The sequence below is a fragment of the Centruroides sculpturatus genome, unplaced genomic scaffold, assembly GCF_000671375.1.
Source record: "Centruroides sculpturatus isolate CEXI.00-Female unplaced genomic scaffold, Cexi_2.0 scaffold669, whole genome shotgun sequence".
Classification (NCBI taxonomy): Eukaryota; Metazoa; Arthropoda; class Arachnida; order Scorpiones; family Buthidae; genus Centruroides; species Centruroides sculpturatus.
In genome coordinates this window covers 388,901-405,311 of record NW_019384872.1, presented here as the reverse complement: position 1 = coordinate 405,311, position 16,411 = coordinate 388,901, and the positions used below count along the sequence as shown (strand labels likewise).

The following is a 16,411-nucleotide window of genomic DNA, read 5'->3' as shown; positions in this document are numbered from 1 at the left end:
TGCTAACGTTGCGAAAGGGGTTAAATCAATTTCTAAACAGAGATCGAAGTCATTAGATAGTGTCGAGAAATTACTTTTGCTTTGGATAACTGAAAAACAGTGCGCTGGCGACAGCGTATCGGAAGAAATTATTTGCGAGAAAGCTAAAGGGATACATGCTGATCTCATGAAAAATCAAGCAGGAACTAGCGAGGAAAGCCAGGTGTTTAAAGCCAGCCATTTTTTTTACATGAGAACGGATTAATCATTTTTACATTACTTCTTATGGAAAAGGTTGGTTTGGTATACGTCCTATTCGATATAAGTCCAAACACCAGGAACGGATTAAGGTCGTATACCGAGGTTCCACTATAATTATTTTTCAGTTTTTAAAATAATTTAATATGTTCTGCAACCTCCAAAATCATATTAATAATGCTGTATAAGATATATATTAAAAATTACCTTTGAATTACGTAGAAATTTTCACAAATAGAAAACATTTATTAAAGTTTGCTGGGAATTGCATACAGCAACAACAACAACAACAAAATGCTTTGAATTGAGTTGAAAATAAAAAAAAAAAAAAAAATGAATCTAGCTAGATGAAACTTCTAACTTAGAAGGTAATTTTCGTTCTTTTAAATAAAACGTAATACAAAATATTATTGTAAACTTTTACAATAAGATTTTAAAAAGCGAAGATGGTCAATACGTCGAACAGTCAATTTGATTCTTATTTTAGTAATGAAAAGTGCTGCTACCAAGAATGCACTTTCCGGTTTAATTGATGTTAGTGGAATCGTCTTTAATGCATTTAAGAGAAGACAGATGTCATATGTTTTTTCACTTGTAGCCTTGAAGATTTCGACTTCGTTTTCGAGGTTGTAGTACTTCTTTTGCTGCCTAGTATTCTTGATTTATCTACCTCGGCTGCTTTAATAGCTGCATTAAGCTTATAGCCCGATAATTCGGCAATTCATTTGGTCTTAATAATCAGGTTTATGAAGAAAAACTTCATACTTGCAAACTTCGTACTCGTTTGTATCCTTGCCCAATTTGCACAACTGGCGTTATCGAATCTACCGGGCATGGTTAAAAATTAAGACAGCGTAAGAACAATTGTTCCAGATATTACAGGTTCTGACAAGTAAAGAATTTTCAGAGTCCTGCCACAAATAAGCTACGTACTGATTTTGACCATTTGTGACATGCCATAACGAACAAAAATTAAAAATCTAATAAGTAGGTTTAAAATTAATAAATACAAATGTATTCTGACAGTTTGTGAGTTAATTATGCTTTCTATTGCAAAATTTCCTCAACCTTAACACAAAATAAGAAAAAAGTGAATTTTTAAGAAATTTGCGGGATTTCCCGGGATGAGAAGAATTTCCCGGGTTAAAAAAACAACCGGGATCCCCTTTGAGAAACCCTATTCTCAAATAGATTCGTGTTCTTTTTCTACTCAAGTTTTTGAATATCAGTGATATATTCAATGAAACATGAAAATTATTATTACTGTTTTAATTCATTTAGCGCATTGTTTTAATTATAATTTCTTAAAATATATTAAAAATTTCTCAGATTTTCTCATTCATTAGGCCTATATTCTATCAATAAAGCAACAACGTTCACAGTATTTTTTCCAAAATTGCACATACATTGAAATTATTTCATTAAATTTTTATATAAATTATAGTATTATGAAGTTAAAAAATAGCATTATTATTTACATAATACTTCATATATGTGCTAAAATTTATAGAATAAACTTATATAAATAATTTACTTATATTTCAATTGCTTTTTTTTTAGTTAATTGTTTTGGCTCTCAGTGTATTGTTGGTGTCTGCTGGAAAGTGAGTTGAAAATTTTAAATCTAAAATAAGTTCTTTTAAGTTAGAAAATAGAATATTTCTTGAAAATTGTTTATTAATAATAATATTCTTTTACAATAATAAGATTTAATTTTATATTACAATAAGTTATCAATTTTAGACTTGTACTTGTGGCTGTCTCTGCTTCCCTGGCTTCGGTGGCTCTGAATGTGATCAATATATTGGAGCTTGTACAGAAAAGGCTCAGAAATTTTGCAAGCCATTTTTATGCTTGGACGATCCTAGAAAAACATTAAATTTTTCATGTGCTTGTCCGGAAGGATGGATGTACTCGACAGGTAATTATTATTACAATTTCTTTCTAAACAATATTTACACTTCAATAGAAAGAAATACTGAAAGCTGATGCAGTAATATATGAATAAATTAGTTTCTGAAACTTCATACCAATTACACTTTAAATTAGAAAATTTGTATTAACAAATAATTTTTTAATTTACTTTATATTATAGATCCCGATGATTCTGATTGTTATGATATAGATGAATGTGTATCTGAGACCAATCCAGTCTGTGGTACTCAACAATGCATTAATACTCAAGGAAGTTATATTTGTGCAGATGGTATATATATATATAATTTATTTGTTTGCTTTATAGTATCGTTATTTATACTTTTCTATTAAAATGTTAGTAAATCAGCGGCGTCTGCAGACTAAGAAAAGGGGGGAGCACAAACTATAAAAAATGGCATCGTACATTATGCAAGGAGCTTTAAACTCTATGATTCAATGTCGGATTACAGCTTCGATAAGGTGGCGCTGGTTCTAACTTGGCCTTGAAAACGAGGAATGGGGTTTTGGTCAATATACGACGAAGTTGCATGGGTCAATGGACAAATATCCTTCATTAGTTTCTTTCATATTTGCAGAATGGGTAGATAGAAGTCACGAATTTTCCGTTGTTTGAAACCCTCTTGGGGAATTACGAAAAGGACAACCGCGAAGAAAAGGGGACACGTGGCCCGAAGTGCCTCAATGTACGGGTTTCTTGCTAATCCGGCCCCGCCATTATCCTCTTACCCTCCTGTGTGATCGCCTGTGAAAATTTTGATTATGTCACACATTCATTTTCTTGTTTACTTGGTTATTTCTTCGCAGAGTATGCCATTTCAGCCTGCCGCCTATTTGACTTCAAAAAGAATCAATACCGAAGGGCAACAGGTCACATCATTCATTGCCTTCAGGTCTATACTCTCAGTTTTCTCTAATCTGGCACTCCTTTGTGCAAGGAATGGCCGGATTAACGAAATCCATTGTATTTATATTAAAGATCTTGAATTTCATTACATACATGTAGAACTATTTGTAACTCTGCTTCTGTAGTTTTAAGCACATAATACAATATTCAGATGTCTTATAATTAATGCAAAGTTAAACATAATTCACAAATAAGTCATCCATAGATTCACGTGACATGTCAATTGTCTGTTGATCCGGATTTGAATTTCGTTTTAGACTCATAATTTATATTCGATAGTTATTTTTTGAACATCATTCGCATCTCTCATGTTGCTTGATCCTATTGAGGATCGGGCACGCCCGAATTAAGATAGCTAGCCATATAGGTCTACAGTAGCTTTAATACGCTAGTGCTTCGAGTTAACTAATCAATTAATCAAACAAACCGTAGATTATATTTTAACACCAAAACAATTAAACGGCCGGATGACCGAGCGGTCAATGTGGCAGCTTATCGCTCTGGGGGAGCAGGGATCTAATCCGGACAAGGTCGAAAAATCCCCAGGAATTTTTCGAAGGTTGATCCGTCCAGATATGTCGGGTCCCGTCCCTCAGCATCCGGCTGCCCCATTGTGGGCCAGACCTAGAAAGATACCCCTCTTAGTACCCACTGGGCGGAAAGAGTTTAAAAAAACAAGTGTTCTTTATTAAGAATTCCAATAAATAATTAATGACTGACAGATATGAGACCCCAACGTATTAAAACCAGTTGGACAGTAAATACTGTTGGAATTAAATCTCTAAAGACCCAAACACACTACAGTTGGAGTAGTGTGAAGCTGCGCTAACAGAGATTAAGGAATTCTGCTACGTTCGTTTTTTTATTTTTGAAATTTAACCTATTTAGCACATAATCCACTACTCTAGTCCATTATTTTTTTATTTAAAAATATATAATTTAACAATAATTTATTTTTTAGGCAAACTATTTAACATTTTTGTTGTTNCAGCATTATTAATATGATTTTGGAGGTTACAGAACTTTAAAATTACTTTAAAAAATGGAAAATAATTATATCATTTGATTTCAAGATATTTTGTATACCTTAAAAATAATTAATTCTATCCCGGGATTTCCCGGGATCCCGGCACAAACAAAAGACCGGGAAATGAGAAACCCTAGTTCGAACCTAATCTAGAAACCAGAATACGTGACGTAATAGTTTAAGTCGAGTGCGACATCTATTGAAACTATTCTAATACTCGTGTTGCCGAGATTCGGAAGTGCCGCCTTACGGTTTACTTAACTACACATCAACCAAAATGATTATTGCTGTTATTAAAAGTACAATGTAACTTTATAAGATTTATTCTGTTAATAAAGAAACAGTCTAGAAATGGTTTTTATAACTCATTATAACCGATCGTGATTCGTCACGATATTTTAATATTTTAAATAAAAATTAATTTTTTACGAACATTCTAAGGAATTAATACAGTATATGATAAAAATTTATTATTTTTTAAATTTTTATTTGTAATACACAAATAATTAATTTATTATATATTCCACGCCAAATTTTGAAGATTTTTTAAAATATATAAATTTATAAAGTTTGCTATCAGTGTGATAAAATATATTTACAAAATTCCTCAATTTATTTTAAAAGTTTTACTATTTATCAAAAGTAATTGAATCCAATTTGTTAACGGTTAATAATAATCGAAGTCAAGTGATTTGTTAGAAGTCACGTGTAAAAGACACCAAATGTGCACAGTAACGCCACCCTTGGCAGAAAGATGCTTATTATCTGGCTTAGGAAAAATGTCACGATTGAAATTACCATTAGGTGAACAAGGAGTGAACCATGTTGGTGTTGTACGATTATTTTAGGAGTCGTACGATGCCTGTACGATAATTTTAGAAATACGCGTCTGACTCTCAAAATAAACATTGCAAATTAAAGTTTTTGAATAGTTAATCAACATTTCTTTACTGTACGTATCGCCTTCTCATTGATATTTCGTATCTTTTTTCTCCGTTAGAGGGCTACTAAATTTTCGGAAGTTTTTGCTTAGATACTATTGTGCATTCTCTATTATATGGCACACGTTTTTCATATTTTGAATCTTCTAACTGCTATACTTTTAGACCGACTGATAAAATGTTCAAATTGATGTCCAAAGAAAATTTGTACAAATAAACGTTCTGTTGAAATGCCATTATACATTTTATTACGTAGTAGTTTCCATCTAAAAAGTTGTCTAGGACTGAGCCTTTTTTTGACATAAATCAGCGTTTCTTAAACTAAGAAGTCGCAAGCACTTGAGGGGTTGACTAAAAATTTTAGACGATGGCAAAAATTTGGAAAAACTGAGATTTATACATATGAAAAAAGTATAGTATATTTAAAAAAGTGTTACATGTTAAGTAATAATTATTTGTTAAAGTTTGATATGTTAAAATTGAAAAAAAAGATAATAAATTTTAAATTACGCCATTTAGAGATTTGTTTTGCACCATATATTATAAGAGAAAGTCGTAAAAAATTCTTCATTGTAAATGGGGTTTAAAAAATTTTTTGTTCAATTAATTGAAGACGCAGACTTTCCAAAAAAAATTTTTTGATAGACACCATTTATTCACTTCACGTGTTCCAGAACAAACTTTTTGACGACCTGGCCTTCTTTTTTAGGCTACTTGGCCATCAAGTTTACAAACGTTCCTTTAAAAAACACAGAAAAATATCTAATTAAAATTATAAAATTTTAACTTAAGAGTTAGTTCATGGGTCTTACAGCCATTGTTAACGTTCTTCATCCTTTCCATTTAGGGATTTTCGGGTCTTTATATCTACTGGAGAAATGCACTGATAGATTTTTTTTAGACCCACCATACTCAACGTTTTTTTCTATCGGGCCACATACACATGATAGCTATTACACGCGGGCCGCAACATAACAATTATAATAAAAAACTTACTTAATTTCTCACTTACCCTAGAAATTTAGTGTGCCTGTTGATATTGCGAACTTTTTCTCACAATTTCATTTAAATCTTTTTTTTAATACTCTTTCCGCCCTGTGGGCACTAAGTGGGCCTCTTATAGCAGGCCAATAGCAGGCACCATTATAGCAGGCCTCTTATAGCAGGCACCGTTGTGGACCTGGGTTCGGCCAGGCCCACAATGGTGCGACCGGGTGGTGAGGGACGGGACCCGACATATCCGAACGGACCACTCCCCGAAAAATTCCTGGAGGATTCCCTGACTCGACCAGATTCGATCCAGAGCGGTAGGCTGCCATCTTGACCGCTCGGCTGTCAATTCATTTAAATCAGGTTTGTAACTGCTGCTTGCCACTCATAAAACGGCATCCAAGTGTGAACCAGTAAGCCAGTTTCTATATATGTTCTTTGCATATTTAATTTTTGAGTATGACGTTTCACATAGATACGTTGATGCGAACAACGTAAGTAAAATTTTAGCACATTTTTTAGTCTTATATTGATCGGGCACTATTTTCTAGAAGTGGTAATTATTTCCAGAAGTGAACGTAATTATTTTCCGCTCTCTTTCAAGTCAGGGCCACTCACAAAAGCTCACCGGGCCGCAGGTTGAGTATGGTGGTTTTTTTGGACAGTCTGTAACTTCAATAAATTCAAAAAATATCATCCGACGAAATTCCAAAATTTTTTTGTTGTAAGAGGGGATCTTGGAAAAAAATTCTAGGGGAACCTAGTTAATACTTCTATAGATAGAGGCGTAAGTGTAACGGATCGCGATAGCTGTACGATAATTTTAAATTTGTTTAGTTAAATTATGGCAACCAACACTTGAGCGATCTGTCTATGGGAACGGGAACGCCTTCCAGGAAGTCTTTTAAGGATAACTGGTTCCTATTCAGGCGTTACAGACGTGGAGAAAACTCAGAAACTTCATGTGGCCAGCTCGTCCTGGCGAGGCGCGAACCCACGACCGAACTCCCAGTGTTCAAGAAAAGGAACCGCTTGGCTACTGGTGGCCATAATTTTAAATGAAATACAATGATTTCAAGGGACAAATACAATAATTTTCTTATGTAAGATTGGCAACTCTGAAATGATCGCTCCAGACATACTTACTCTAAGTAGTCAATAGCTCCGGAACTGTTGAGTCTGCTGAATGCAGTCATTGTGTTTCGAGTCATTCAAATTATGCACATATGTACGATATACCTGATTATTCACAAAATCTTACAGGAAAAACTTCAGTTGGATAAGAACCAATCTACCATCTGGTCAACTTCATTCAGAAACTGTTTTAAAACGGGTAGGAACCACATCTTATTGAAAACTGGTTCCAGGAGGAAGTTAAGGGATAGTGTAAGTCGCAGCGTGTCCAAATAACTTCCTCCAGTCACCGTGGTCTATCATCTGGTTCATCGTTAACGTACACGTATTTTGCCGTTCCGCTCATGTGCCAATAACAGCAGCAACAAGATATGGTGTTTCGCGCAAATGGCCACAAGTGTCAACATAAAACACACATCGAATTTAAGTTTGATACAAAAATAATGCAAGTTATAAATTTTTTTTATTAAACCTCTAAGCCGGACATCTCGTATTTTTGAAATATTCAATATTAATTAATATATTTCTGTAATTGTAATAACCTGGAACAAATTATAGTCACAAAACGAAAATAAATAAAATATTTCATTTGATTTCATTTTCATTGTAATAATCGATATCAGTTTTCACCTTCGACAATTTCAAAAATTCAAATAATTCGAACACATACGCTTTATAATTATTCCATAAATGCAAGTACAGTAATAGAAATGTTTCAAGTAATTTTAGTTTTTGCTTCGGTAAAAATTATATTTGGTCTATCTAAAGTTGGATTTATGCCTCTGAAGGCTAAGTATTCAACACCTGACGAAGCATTTGCTTATTATTATGATCAAAATCAACCAAACTGTAAGATTTTATTTTGTAATTTCTGTGTTATTAGAACTAGCTGTTAATATGTTAATTGGTATAAAGAGACATTGAGTCTTATTCGCCATTTGTCTTTTTATAATTAATAATTTTTTTTAAATATACGATGCAATTCTGCATCGTATATTTAAAAATTATACGATGCAAATTATATAATTTTATGGGATTGTTTATACAGAGCAAACAAAGCTGAAATGCAGGATAATCTCTATTGTTTGACTCACGCTTGCATCGCGTTATGATGAGCCGTGTATGGTCATTTAAAACTTCTGCACAGTTGTTTTTATAGTTTAGAGAGCTGTTTTGGATTATCCGTGTTTTCCGGTTTTCTGCGCACACTCGTGCACATTAGTACCGATAATCGGAAGTTCGGTATACTCATAAAAAATACAAATCTGAATCAAATGACCAGATGGAATAGATAAGTATAAAAATATAATCAATAATTAAATAACTTTTGTGTGTTAAATTAATACTTCTCAAATAGGATTTTTCATTTCCCAGTCTTTTGCTTGTCCCCTGATTCCGGGATAAAAGTGAATTGTTTCCCGGGATCCGGGAAATCCCGGGGCAGAATTAATTATTTTTAAGATACACAAAATATCATGAAATCAAATGATATACAGTGGAACCTCGGTATACGTCTGCTTTAGAATACGTCCAATTCAGAATACGTCCTGTTTGGACGAAACAAATTTTGCTCGGTATACGACTTAATTCAATTATAAGCGCCATCTATAAACAAGTAGTACTATCGGTGTACTACACCAGATTAGACGTTCGCGGTGCCACGGTTTATAACTTTGTTAAATTTCTTCTGATTTTAATTTGTAAGTAACATTTTATTATTTTTATTAATCATGAATTGCAAAAAGGCAACAGAAAAATAAAAAAATGACAATGGAACTGAAAAAAGAGATTGTTGAGAAATATGAAGGTGGCACGCGTGTTCGAGATTTAACTGTTGCATTCCGTATTCCGAGAACGACGATATCGACAATCGTGAAAAATAAAGACATTATTAAATCTGCTAACGTTGCGAAAGGGGTTAAATCAATTTCTAAACAGAGATCGAAGACATTAGATCGTGTCGAGAAATTGCTTTTGCTTTGGATAACTGAAAAACAGTGTGCTGGCGACAGCGTATCGGAAGAAATTATTTGCGAGAAAGTTAAAAGGATACATGCTGATCTCATGAAAAATCAAGCAGAAACTAGCGAGGAAAGCGAGGTGTTTAAAGCCAGCCATTTTTTTTACATGAGAACGGATTAATCATTTTTACATTACTTCTTATGGAAAAGGTTGGTTTGGTATACGTCCTATTCGGTATAAGTCCAAACACCAGGAACGGATTAAGGTCGTATACCGAGGTTCCACTATAATTATTTTTCAGTTTTTAAAATAATTTAATATGTTCTGCAACCTCCAAAATCATATTAATAATGCTGTATAAGATATATATTAAAAATTACCTTTGAATTACGTAGAAATTTTCACAAATAGAAAACATTTATTAAAGTTTGCTGGGAATTGCATACAGCAACAACAACAACAACAAAATGCTTTGAATTGAGTTGAAAATAAAAAAAAAAAAAAAAATGAATCTAGCTAGATGAAACTTCTAACTTAGAAGGTAATTTTCGTTCTTTTAAATAAAACGTAATACAAAATATTATTGTAAACTTTTACAATAAGATTTTAAAAAGCGAAGATGGTCAATACGTCGAACAGTCAATTTGATTCTTATTTTAGTAATGAAAAGTGCTGCTACCAAGAATGCACTTTCCGGTTTAATTGATGTTAGTGGAATCGTCTTTAATGCATTTAAGAGAAGACAGATGTCATATGTTTTTTCACTTGTAGCCTTGAAGATTTCGACTTCGTTTTCGAGGTTGTAGTACTTCTTTTGCTGCCTAGTATTCTTGATTTATCTACCTCGGCTGCTTTAATAGCTGCATTAAGCTTATAGCCCGATAATTCGGCAATTCATTTGGTCTTAATAATCAGGTTTATGAAGAAAAACTTCATACTTGCAAACTTCGTACTCGTTTGTATCCTTGCCCAATTTGCACAACTGGCGTTATCGAATCTACCGGGCATGGTTAAAAATTAAGACAGCGTAAGAACAATTGTTCCAGATATTACAGGTTCTGACAAGTAAAGAATTTTCAGAGTCCTGCCACAAATAAGCTACGTACTGATTTTGACCATTTGTGACATGCCATAACGAACAAAAATTAAAAATCTAATAAGTAGGTTTAAAATTAATAAATACAAATGTATTCTGACAGTTTGTGAGTTAATTATGCTTTCTATTGCAAAATTTCCTCAACCTTAACACAAAATAAGAAAAAAGTGAATTTTTAAGAAATTTGCGGGATTTCCCGGGATGAGAAGAATTTCCCGGGTTAAAAAAACAACCGGGATCCCCTTTGAGAAACCCTATTCTCAAATAGATTCGTGTTCTTTTTCTACTCAAGTTTTTGAATATCAGTGATATATTCAATGAAACATGAAAATTATTATTACTGTTTTAATTCATTTAGCGCATTGTTTTAATTATAATTTCTTAAAATATATTAAAAATTTCTCAGATTTTCTCATTCATTAGGCCTATATTCTATCAATAAAGCAACAACGTTCACAGTATTTTTTCCAAAATTGCACATACATTGAAATTATTTCATTAAATTTTTATATAAATTATAGTATTATGAAGTTAAAAAATAGCATTATTATTTACATAATACTTCATATATGTGCTAAAATTTATAGAATAAACTTATATAAATAATTTACTTATATTTCAATTGCTTTTTTTTTAGTTAATTGTTTTGGCTCTCAGTGTATTGTTGGTGTCTGCTGGAAAGTGAGTTGAAAATTTTAAATCTAAAATAAGTTCTTTTAAGTTAGAAAATAGAATATTTCTTGAAAATTGTTTATTAATAATAATATTCTTTTACAATAATAAGATTTAATTTTATATTACAATAAGTTATCAATTTTAGACTTGTACTTGTGGCTGTCTCTGCTTCCCTGGCTTCGGTGGCTCTGAATGTGATCAATATATTGGAGCTTGTACAGAAAAGGCTCAGAAATTTTGCAAGCCATTTTTATGCTTGGACGATCCTAGAAAAACATTAAATTTTTCATGTGCTTGTCCGGAAGGATGGATGTACTCGACAGGTAATTATTATTACAATTTCTTTCTAAACAATATTTACACTTCAATAGAAAGAAATACTGAAAGCTGATGCAGTAATATATGAATAAATTAGTTTCTGAAACTTCATACCAATTACACTTTAAATTAGAAAATTTGTATTAACAAATAATTTTTTAATTTACTTTATATTATAGATCCCGATGATTCTGATTGTTATGATATAGATGAATGTGTATCTGAGACCAATCCAGTCTGTGGTACTCAACAATGCATTAATACTCAAGGAAGTTATATTTGTGCAGATGGTATATATATATATAATTTATTTGTTTGCTTTATAGTATCGTTATTTATACTTTTCTATTAAAATGTTAGTAAATCAGCGGCGTCTGCAGACTAAGAAAAGGGGGGAGCACAAACTATAAAAAATGGCATCGTACATTATGCAAGGAGCTTTAAACTCTATGATTCAATGTCGGATTACAGCTTCGATAAGGTGGCGCTGGTTCTAACTTGGCCTTGAAAACGAGGAATGGGGTTTTGGTCAATATACGACGAAGTTGCATGGGTCAATGGACAAATATCCTTCATTAGTTTCTTTCATATTTGCAGAATGGGTAGATAGAAGTCACGAATTTTCCGTTGTTTGAAACCCTCTTGGGGAATTACGAAAAGGACAACCGCGAAGAAAAGGGGACACGTGGCCCGAAGTGCCTCAATGTACGGGTTTCTTGCTAATCCGGCCCCGCAATTATCCTCTTACCCTCCTGTGTGATCGCCTGTGAAAATTTTGATTATGTCACACATTCATTTTCTTGTTTACTTGGTTATTTCTTCGCAGAGTATGCCATTTCAGCCTGCCGCCTATTTGACTTCAAAAAGAATCAATACCGAAGGGCAACAGGTCACATCATTCATTGCCTTCAGGTCTATACTCTCAGTTTTCTCTAATCTGGCACTCCTTTGTGCAAGGAATGGCCGGATTAACGAAATCCATTGTATTTATATTAAAGATCTTGAATTTCATTACATACATGTAGAACTATTTGTAACTCTGCTTCTGTAGTTTTAAGCACATAATACAATATTCAGATGTCTTATAATTAATGCAAAGTTAAACATAATTCACAAATAAGTCATCCATAGATTCACGTGACATGTCAATTGTCTGTTGATCCGGATTTGAATTTCGTTTTAGACTCATAATTTATATTCGATAGTTATTTTTTGAACATCATTCGCATCTCTCATGTTGCTTGATCCTATTGAGGATCGGGCACGCCCGAATTAAGATAGCTAGCCATATAGGTCTACAGTAGCTTTAATACGCTAGTGCTTCGAGTTAACTAATCAATTAATCAAACAAACCGTAGATTATATTTTAACACCAAAACAATTAAACGGCCGGATGACCGAGCGGTCAATGTGGCAGCTTATCGCTCTGGGGGAGCAGGGATCTAATCCGGACAAGGTCGAAAAATCCCCAGGAATTTTTCGAAGGTTGATCCGTCCAGATATGTCGGGTCCCGTCCCTCAGCATCCGGCTGCCCCATTGTGGGCCAGACCTAGAAAGAGACCCCTCTTAGTACCCACTGGGCGGAAAGAGTTTAAAAAAACAAGTGTTCTTTATTAAGAATTCCAATAAATAATTAATGACTGACAGATATGAGACCCCAACGTATTAAAACCAGTTGGACAGTAAATACTGTTGGAATTAAATCTCTAAAGACCCAAACACACTACAGTTGGAGTAGTGTGAAGCTGCGCTAACAGAGATTAAGGAATTCTGCTACGTTCGTTTTTTTATTTTTGAAATTTAACCTATTTAGCACATAATCCACTACTCTAGTCCATTATTTTTTTATTTAAAAATATATAATTTAACAATAATTTATTTTTTAGGCAAACTATTTAACATTTTTGTTGTTTAACCTGCAAAATGAAAAGAAATAAATAATGCAAAACAGTGTACTGTATTAAATAAATCTCTAAAGACCCAATTTTAGTGGAAGGAATTATTTTCCATAGTGGGAACATAAGTTTTTATTTTCCTTCAATCCTTTCAGAGACTTACCCCATGAACTTCTTTTTATCTTTATCTTATTTATCTTATGAGCTCATAAGTTAAGTAATTATAAGGAACTTTAGGAATTAATATATGGGATCGTCATAAGTTATGTAATGCTATTTTTATACTTTTCAAATACTACTCCATCTTCTGAACGGTTCATAACGCGTCGCACTTACCCACTCTCAAAATTATGTAACGTTTAGATCAACCTCCTTAATTGTATACAAAGGAATAACACAAAGCATTGAATACGTACAAAACAGTGATGATTCCGTATGCAGTGGCGTATCGTAGTGGGGGAGGCAGGGGCAGCCCGCCCCGGGCGGTACTTTTTAGAGGGCGACAAAATTTCACAATAAATAATTATAATATCTTGTAAAAATTTGAAACATCCTAATCTATACTTGCATCGTGCCTACGATAGTGCTATCGTCCGGATAGTCCGGGAATCAGTTCGCCGGGTGAACTAGTAACTTTTTCGTCCGAGGAGTTCCTGCGAAACCTGTTGACTTTTTTTTTTTGCTTGTACGATTCATTCGAGTTCATATACACCACTAATATCCAATAGTACTATTTTAAACAGATCGCTGCATTACCACCGAATTTTTCATTGCTTGTTCTGTGACAAAACTGAATTTTGGTCTTTTAAATTGAAATACCTAAATAAGGGAGGACGAAATTTTCCTCCGCCCCGGGCGGCTGACACCCACGGTACGCCACTGTCAGTATGCAACTCTTCTGAAACAAAAATGAATCACTACAGATGAAACTTATTCTGATTGAATATGTGCGCTATTTTTGATGCTTTTTCCTTGCCCATCTCTACTCATAAATATTAATCATCTATTTAAATTGTAAATGTAAATAACCGATTAATGCATACTTTAGGGAGGAGTAAATATGAATTCTACATATATTATAAAAATGTTATATTTTTAACTTTTATTGAATTGCATATACAGCATTGTAAACAAATTATTTTATTTAGTACCCGCTGGGCCACCTGAATATAATCCCGACATACCTTCAACTGTACCTTCTGGTTCATATACGCCCGTCGATCCTGATTTTAAAATAGGTAGGAAATTTTTATGCACATATACAATACGTCAAACACATATTTGCAACTTACTGATTTTATAATCTTTACAGCGGACATGACTTACATAGAAAAACAACTCATTCCCTATAAGAAATATTTTTCAGCAAAAGAGATGAAACAAATTCGGAGAGATCATTTTGAAATAGCTGCTGTTTATTTTTATAAATATCCACTTGCCTATCAACTTTATATGAAACGTCCAATCGATAACAAAAGAGCTCAAACTTACGTTACAATCGAGCATTAACTTTATATATTTATCAAAAATTTTAAATGTAATAAATTCATTAATTTATGCTTTACGTATATGTATGTACACGAAAAGTTACAACAAATATAATATATATGCAAGTAAATTATCAAGTAAATATACAAATATATTGGTTTAATATATCATGAGTAATTCGATTTGGAATAAAATATACAGCACTTACTTGATTTCAGTTTACCAGTTCTTTCGAATCTCACTTTTTTTCCTTTTTAATCCAACTACAGTCGATCTCCCTATAAGACGGTTGATACGTTCCGTTCTTTATGAATCAATTTTGTAGGAATCACAGCCAATCACAGCCTGACACGTGTGAAGTTTACGGACTACGGCTGTTTGAAAGGTTTTCTTCCATAAAATTAATCGATTCTAGACTAATTCGACTCAGCATTTCCAAAATACGTATATTTTTGGGGGGAATAATCCGTATAAACTATGCTATAAACAAAAAATTGTAGGATTACTTACCGAGTGTGCACNCTATTCGATATAAGTCCAAACACCAGGAACGGATTAAGGTCGTATACCGAGGTTCCACTATAATTATTTTTCAGTTTTTAAAATAATTTAATATGTTCTGCAACCTCCAAAATCATATTAATAATGCTGTATAAGATATATATTAAAAATTACCTTTGAATTACGTAGAAATTTTCACAAATAGAAAACATTTATTAAAGTTTGCTGGGAATTGCATACAGCAACAACAACAACAACAAAATGCTTTGAATTGAGTTGAAAATAAAAAAAAAAAAAAAAATGAATCTAGCTAGATGAAACTTCTAACTTAGAAGGTAATTTTCGTTCTTTTAAATAAAACGTAATACAAAATATTATTGTAAACTTTTACAATAAGATTTTAAAAAGCGAAGATGGTCAATACGTCGAACAGTCAATTTGATTCTTATTTTAGTAATGAAAAGTGCTGCTACCAAGAATGCACTTTCCGGTTTAATTGATGTTAGTGGAATCGTCTTTAATGCATTTAAGAGAAGACAGATGTCATATGTTTTTTCACTTGTAGCCTTGAAGATTTCGACTTCGTTTTCGAGGTTGTAGTACTTCTTTTGCTGCCTAGTATTCTTGATTTATCTACCTCGGCTGCTTTAATAGCTGCATTAAGCTTATAGCCCGATAATTCNCTTATTTCTACTTAAGAAGTAGTTAAATAATTAAGCGATTAGGGAATTGGGGACGTAAACAAAACCCTGACGAAAGAGCCGGAATATTACTTAAACAAAAGCCTAACCGGGCCAATATCTAGCCGAGTACAGTGGGACTGATTTCTTCGTAATATTAGATGTAATAAAGAAAGGAATTTTTCCAGTTCAATGAAAGTGACTAAAAGTTGTAAATTTTGGAAATTTCTGTGGACACCTGGTCTTAAAACGAATTGCAGTAGTTAGAAAACAAATGACTTTTAAGTTTAACAAATTTAGATTTTTACAGCTATGATGAGAAACGTTTAAAATTTGCAACAACCCTGTCGCGTCCTTTGAGATATACTAGTGATGAGACAAAAGAGACATTAACCGGTATCGGCACCCTCGGGATTTGGCAAGCATGCACCGCACCGCACACCTACCCAGACCGTCTCTGATTCCATCCACTAGCCACTGGTAGGGAGCAATTTTAACTAGGTGGATTGTTTTAATATTTAAAAAGTAAAGACTATTTTATGTTATTTTTATGTACGTTTCTTCACAAAACTATATTTATAATTTTCTTTAAAAGTATATTCATACAATTGAATATTTTGTACC

General features: G+C 33.0%; 1 protein-coding gene and 1 long non-coding RNA gene across 2 annotated transcripts; both read left to right on the top strand.

Moving 5' to 3' along the window:
- The first annotated feature begins 1,735 nt into the window (after positions 1–1,735).
- LOC111630902 lies at positions 1,736–2,837 on the top strand. The gene is made up of 4 exons (XR_002757602.1): positions 1,736–1,841; positions 1,981–2,158; positions 2,333–2,443; positions 2,514–2,837. It is a non-coding gene; the product is annotated as an uncharacterized LOC111630902 (long non-coding RNA).
- A 4,982-nt stretch (positions 2,838–7,819) lies between these two features.
- On the top strand, positions 7,820–14,802 carry LOC111630912 (adhesion G protein-coupled receptor E1-like). The gene is made up of 6 exons (XM_023375073.1): positions 7,820–8,020; positions 10,867–10,910; positions 11,050–11,227; positions 11,402–11,512; positions 14,267–14,356; positions 14,431–14,802. Exons 1-6 carry the CDS (start codon positions 7,882–7,884, stop codon positions 14,625–14,627), a joined length of 759 nt encoding a protein of 252 aa, XP_023230841.1. The 5' UTR covers positions 7,820–7,881; the 3' UTR covers positions 14,628–14,802.
- Positions 14,803–16,411: the final 1,609 nt, after the last annotated feature.

What these genes read in the sequence shown, in the direction of transcription:
- LOC111630912 (XM_023375073.1), top strand. Translation starts at nt 7,882, where the DNA reads ATGTTTCAAGTAATTTTAGTTTTTGCTTCGGTAAAAATTATATTTGGT. An exon ending in TGATCAAAATCAACCAAACT is followed by an intron (nt 8,021 to 10,866) that starts GTAAGATTTTAT and finishes CTTTTTTTTTAG; the next exon opens with TTAATTGTTTTGGCTCTCAG. An exon ending in TTGTTGGTGTCTGCTGGAAA is followed by an intron (nt 10,911 to 11,049) that starts GTGAGTTGAAAA and finishes TATCAATTTTAG; the next exon opens with ACTTGTACTTGTGGCTGTCT.